Source organism: Pongo pygmaeus, chromosome 8 (assembly GCF_028885625.2).
Source record: "Pongo pygmaeus isolate AG05252 chromosome 8, NHGRI_mPonPyg2-v2.0_pri, whole genome shotgun sequence".
NCBI lineage: Eukaryota > Metazoa > Chordata > Mammalia > Primates > Hominidae > Pongo > Pongo pygmaeus.
This window is the reverse complement of record NC_072381.2, coordinates 103,073,722-103,079,737: the sequence shown is the minus strand read 5'-3', so window position 1 is coordinate 103,079,737 and position 6,016 is coordinate 103,073,722. Positions and strand designations below refer to the sequence as shown.

The 6,016-nt window shown below is 58.4% G+C and overlaps 1 protein-coding gene across 1 annotated transcript; it reads left to right on the top strand.

The window, feature by feature from the left end:
- Positions 1-379: 379 nt before the first annotated feature.
- On the top strand, positions 380-5,724 carry SFRP5 (secreted frizzled related protein 5). Its single transcript, XM_054435510.2, has 3 exons — positions 380-1,096; positions 2,652-2,729; positions 4,536-5,724. The coding sequence occupies exons 1-3, from the start codon at positions 574-576 to the stop codon at positions 4,880-4,882; spliced, it is 948 nt and encodes a 315-aa protein (XP_054291485.1). The 5' UTR covers positions 380-573; the 3' UTR covers positions 4,883-5,724.
- Positions 5,725-6,016: the final 292 nt, after the last annotated feature.

The window sequence follows — 6,016 nt, the reverse complement described above, 5'->3', positions numbered from 1 at the left end:
TCCCACCAGGGAGAAGAGGAACGGAGGTGTCGGGGAAGAGAAAACAGAGCAGACAGAGAAAGGCCAAGGCAGAGAGATAAGCAAGTGAAGTGAGTGAGAAAAGGAACAGGAGAGGCTGTGGCGGAGAGAGATAAGGAGGAAGGATGGAGAAGGCGAGGGTCGAGGAAAATGCCCAGGGAGGCAGGGAGCCCCGGGGAGAAGCTCTGGGCGAGGCCAGGGCCACGGCAGGGGAGCCGAGCCGGGAGAGGGGAGCAAGACCTGGCGCTGGGCGGGACGCGCGGGCAGGGTGCGGGAGGGGCTGAGGGCCGCCCCCACGGCCTCCCCGCCTTGGAGCTAGGGCCAGGCGGCCGGAGATTGGCTGGGGCGCACGGCGAGGTCCGGGCTGGAGCCCCGAGGTGGGAGGCGCCAGGATCAGTCGGGGCGCCCGGAGCGCAGGCTGCCACCCACCTGGGCGACCTCCGCGGCGGCGGCGGCTGGGTAGAGTCAGGGCCGGAGGCGCACGCCGGGGCACCTGGGCCGCCAGGCACCGAGCGTCGGGGGTCTGCGCGGCGCGCGCCTGGAGAGGGTGCAGCCATGCGGGCGGCGGCGGGGGGCGTGCGGACGGCCGCGCTGGCGCTGCTGCTGGGGGCGCTGCACTGGGCGCCGGCGCGCTGCGAGGAGTACGACTACTATGGCTGGCAGGCCGAGCCGCTGCACGGCCGCTCCTACTCCAAGCCGCCGCAGTGCCTTGACATCCCTGCCGACCTGCCGCTCTGCCACACGGTGGGCTACAAGCGCATGCGGCTGCCCAACCTGCTGGAGCACGAGAGCCTGGCCGAAGTGAAGCAGCAGGCGAGCAGCTGGCTGCCGCTGCTGGCCAAGCGCTGCCACTCGGATACGCAGGTCTTCCTGTGCTCGCTCTTTGCGCCCGTCTGTCTCGACCGGCCCATCTACCCGTGCCGCTCGCTGTGCGAGGCCGTGCGCGCCGGCTGCGCGCCGCTCATGGAGGCCTACGGCTTCCCCTGGCCTGAGATGCTGCACTGCCACAAGTTCCCCCTGGACAACGACCTCTGCATCGCCGTGCAGTTCGGGCACCTGCCCGCCACCGCGCCTCCAGGTAGCGCCGCCGCCGCCGTCCCCGCGCGCTCCGACGGCCCTGCAGCTCCCCTAGCACAGCTCTGCGAACCCCCCAAGAGGTGCAGCTCCCCCCCCCACACACACACACACACGCTGTCCTAGCTCAGCCCAGCGCCCCCAGAATTATCCCCCGCAGCCTTCCCGCCTTCCCACCTCCCTAGGGAGTGGCAGCGTAGTGCCTCCCTGCGGCTCCAGACCTTCCCTCTGGCTCTCGTTTCCTGGAAACCCCTGGCACCCCTCTCAGTACCCACCCAACCAAGCTGCTGAGAATCCCCCAATGCCGTCCCCCCATCCTGGGACGTCCTGATAAATGCGTTATGACCCCTCTCAGCCCAAGAATGTCTGGGGTCGTTAAACAATGCCTTTCACCTGGATCCCGAGGCACCAAAGCAAGCATCACCCCCACCCCGTGTTGGGACCTTGGGAAGAGAGGAGAGGTGAGAGAAGGGATGTGGGGAAAGACTGGGGACTAAGAATGTTCCTGGACTATGATCTGCGTCCCCGTTTTCTGTACCTGGAACCCTAAGATCTCCACCCTCTTCCCCAGTTCCCCTGGCTGGGAGTCATTTGGGTAAGGCTCAGTGCGGAAGGAAGAGCAGATTAGGCTCTGCCCCTAAAGAGAAGCCCTTAGGCAAGTTGCTTGACTTCACTGAGCCTCAGTTTCCCCATCCATAAAATAGGAAGCCATCCCAGGCTCATGAAACCTATGAGATCCTAAGTCCCTCCTCCCACCCACACCCTCAGTCCCCTGAACCCTAATTTCTCCCTGGTCTCAGCCTCCCCTTTTCTGTGCTGGTCCACATAGCTCTTCCAGGCTGGCTCCACGCCCTCTCCCCCTTCCTCCCTGTCTGCTGTCAGACTTGAGTAACCGCTCTGGGCCTCGGTTCCCTTTTCTCCAAAATAGGAATAAGGGCTGGGTGCAGTGGTTCACACCTGTAATCCCAGCACTTTGGGAGGCCAAGGTGGGTGAATCACTTGAGGTCAGGAGTTCTAGACCAGCCTGGCCAACATGGTGAAACCCCATCTCTACTGAAAATACACTAATTAGACAGGTGCAGTGGCACACGCCTGTAATCTCAGCTACTCGGGAGGCTGAGACAGAAGAATCGCTTAAACCTGGGAGGTGGAGGTTGCAGTGAGCTGAGATTAGAGAGCCACTGCACTCCAGCCTGGGTGACAGAGCGAGACTACGTCTCAAAAATAAAATAGGAATAAGAATCCCTACTTCATAGGTTGAGGATGAGAGGAGATAAAATTTAAAAGACAATGCACATCATGGCTGCAGCCGCCAGGGTCGTGGGGCAGTCACTGTGCCCACCTGGCAGTTCTGTCACTGCACAGCCTGTCTGGTGATTGTCAATCACTCTGTGAGTAGGTAGTGATATGATTGCCATCATCCCATTTCCTGATAAGGAAGTAGAGGCTTGGCAAGGGGAAGTGGCTGGTTAGTGAGGAAGCCTGCACCCCAAGTGGCTCTTGGAACTCCAATCCCCTCACCAACTGTCCCCCAACCCCACCCCACTTTCTCTCTTCAGTGACCAAGATCTGCGCCCAGTGTGAGATGGAGCACAGCGCTGACGGCCTCATGGAGCAGATGTGCTCCAGTGACTTTGGTGAGTGTGGGGCCCACGCTGCCACTGCCCCAGCATCACCCCCAGCCCCTCTTTCTTGACACACACGGGAACATACATGCCCACATCCATCACAGTGAATTCCAACAGTTTTTGCATTATGGCTCCCGTTTAGAAGCCAATGATAACCATAAACCCTTTCCCAAGAGAAATGCACCTCTTTCTGCATCATCTCAGGACCATCACAAGTGCCTTAAGGCCATGGGCCTTGGGCCTCAGAAACCACCCCGGCCAGGGCTCCCACAGCCCTCCCTTGGTGTCGTTTTCAGAGGGCCCTCCATGACTGGATCATCTCTGTGGATAGTGCAGGCTTAGCCCAGAGATGGATGTAGCCAGGTGGGGAGTGATGGCTCTAGGATGGAAGTGGAGCGCCCTTGTCCATGGGTACCTCCACCTGGGACTCAGCACACATCCTGCCAGCGGAGCTGCGGTCACCTGTCCCCACAGCTTCATCCCAGAGCCTTCCCATTTTCTGGGACAACCCAGCCAAGTCCGGTCAGGACCTGGCTCACACATGGGCCACGCAGTCCAGTGTGTGATCTTTGCCAAGTCAGTTCCCTGTTTTGTGTCTTAGCCTCCCTGTCTATAAAAAAGAAAAAAGGAGATGATAATGAAGCCCTTTCTTCAGAGGAGTCTTTTATGTTGGTAGCCTGTTTGGAAAGAGAATACTGCTATTGCAAGGGGTGTATGTGTGTGTCAGAGAGAGAAAGAGAGGGGGAAGGGGACATGAAGAGAAGGAACAAGATTTTATGACAATTTCCTGCCAAGAGTGGGCAGAGTTATTCTCTGACTTCTCCCTGGCCCCACAGAGATGGGGGCCCAGAAGCCTGAAGAAGGGAGAGACCAGCCCAAGGGACTCCCCACCCCACCCTGAGGCCCAGGACTCCTTAGGCTCTCTACGTCCAGTGCAGGGTGACGTGCACCGTGGCTCTCTGGCCGCAGACCCTGCCTGCATCCTAGCCCCCCAAAGGAAAGGAGTTAGGGTCTCAGTGCCTCCAGCCACACCCCCTGCCCCACTCCTAGACATAGCACAAACACACTCCCACCCACCGTACAATCTCTCTCTCACACACATACACATTACTGTACAGTGGTGTGTTCACACCAGCAAGAGCTGAACTGTGTGTATCTATTCCCAGCTCCACGCCCAGTCATGCGGTCAGTTGTGGTGGGAGTATTTACCCCATGGATGTCAATGAATGCAAAGCAGGGCTCCCTGTCCACAGAGCCGGCTGTTAAATATTTACCAGCCCACCACTGTTCCAACCACACTCACCGTGTGTGCATGCACACACATATACACACCCCATATATACTCCATACCATACACTCACACACAGCCAGAAATCCCAATGGGAATCATCCCCAGAGATCAGGAAGTCCAGCCTCTCTCCATCACAAGGATCCCCTTCCAAGCAGTCGGCCCCAGTCCCATCCACTCCTTATCCCCTCCCTGGGAAGACCCACACGCTGCTCCATCAAGTGCTCTCCACCCTGCCTTTGGTGTCTCAGAAGGGCTTGGACTCTCGATTCGCGCAGGTCACAAGCTTTCTACCCCTCATTTCCCCTCTCCTGTACCTTGAGGATGAAACGTGATGTTGTCCGTGAGAGTGCAGCATGATAAGTGCTTCATAAATATGAAAATGTGCCCTATGAGCTCCACCCTCCCAAGCCCCGCAGGGCATCAGGCTCCCCGAGCCCGAAGGTCCAGAACACACCAACTCTGGGCCCACCAGCATCCCACGCAGATCTGACCACTCCCAACTTGCCCGTCCTTTCTTCCCACAGTGGCCAAAATGCGCATCAAGGAGATCATGATAGAGAATGGGGACCGGAAGTTGATTGGAGCCCAGAAAAAGAAGAAGCTGCTCAAGCCGGGCCCCCTGAAGCGCAAGGACACCAAGCGGCTGGTGCTGCACATGAAGAACGGCGCGGGCTGCCCCTGCCCGCAGCTGGACAGCCTGGCGGGCAGCTTCCTGGTCATGGGCCGCAAAGTGGATGGACAGCTGCTGCTCATGGCCGTCTACCGCTGGGACAAGAAGAATAAGGAGATGAAGTTTGCAGTCAAATTCATGTTCTCCTACCCCTGCTCCCTCTACTACCCTTTCTTCTACGGGGCAGCAGAGCCCCACTGAAGGGCACTCCTCCCTGCCCTGCCAGCTGTGCCTTGCTTGCCCTCTGGCCCCGCCCCAGCTTCCAGGCTGACCCGGCCCTACCGGAGCCCCACTGAAGGGCACTCCTCCCTACCCTGCCAGCTGTGCCTTGCTTGCCCTCTGGCCCCGCCCCAGCTTCCAGGCTGACCCGGCCCTACCGGAGGGTGTTTTCACGAATGTTGTTACTAGCACAGGGCCCAAGGGATGGGCACGGAGCCCAGGCTGTCCTTTTTGACCCAGGGGTCCTGGGGTCCCTGAGATATTGGGCTTCCTCTCTCAGGAGCAGGGCTTCTTCATCTGGGAGAAGACCTCAGGGTCTCAGAAGTAGGCAGGGGAGGAGAGGGTGAGGGAAGGGTGGAGGGGCTCAGGGCATCCTGAGGCAGAGGTTTCAGAGTAGACGATGGTGTCAGCTCCAGCTCACCTCTGTCGGTGGTGGAGCCTCACCTTGAAGAGGGAAGTCTCAATATTAGGCTAAGCTATTTGGGAGACAGTTCTCCCCACGGCCCCTGTATGCGTCATCCTAGCCCCCTAAAGGAAAGGAGTTAGGGTCTCAGTGCCTCCAGCCACACCCCCTGCCTTCCCCAGCTTGCCCATTTCCCTGCCCCAAGGCCCAGAGCTCCCCACAGACTGGAGAGCAAGCCCAGCCCAGCCTCGGCATAGACCCCCTTCTGGTCCGCCCGCAGCTCGCTTTCCGGGGTTCATTCCTCAGCCTCTGCTTCTCCCTTTTATCCCGATAAGTTATTGCTACTGCTGTGAGGCCATAGGTACTAGACAACCAATACATGCAGGGTTGGGTTTTCTAATTTTTTTAACTTTTTAATTAAATCAAAGAAAACAATAATTGGTTTGGACCAGGTGGTTTCTTTGTCAGCTGGTTCCCAAGAGGTGGGGGGAGAGGGAAGTTTAGAATGGAGCTTCAGAAAGAAGCCCTTATCTTAACCCATGGCCTGGCCACATAGACCTCCTTGGAATGCCTAAGAAAAGCAAGGCCTGTGTTTTTGTAGTACATAGCAAGGGTCACCCTGTCATTCTGACCGCTAAGTGAGGGATGGAGATGGCCGTTCTTTTGTCCCTGAGGAGGAATGGAGGTGCCAAGTTCCCCAGCTTTCTCCCACA

What these genes read in the sequence shown, in the direction of transcription:
- SFRP5 (XM_054435510.2), top strand. Translation starts at nt 574, where the DNA reads ATGCGGGCGGCGGCGGGGGGCGTGCGGACGGCCGCGCTGGCGCTGCTG. An exon ending in GCCCGCCACCGCGCCTCCAG is followed by an intron (nt 1,097 to 2,651) that starts GTAGCGCCGCCG and finishes TTCTCTCTTCAG; the next exon opens with TGACCAAGATCTGCGCCCAG. An exon ending in GATGTGCTCCAGTGACTTTG is followed by an intron (nt 2,730 to 4,535) that starts GTGAGTGTGGGG and finishes TTCTTCCCACAG; the next exon opens with TGGCCAAAATGCGCATCAAG.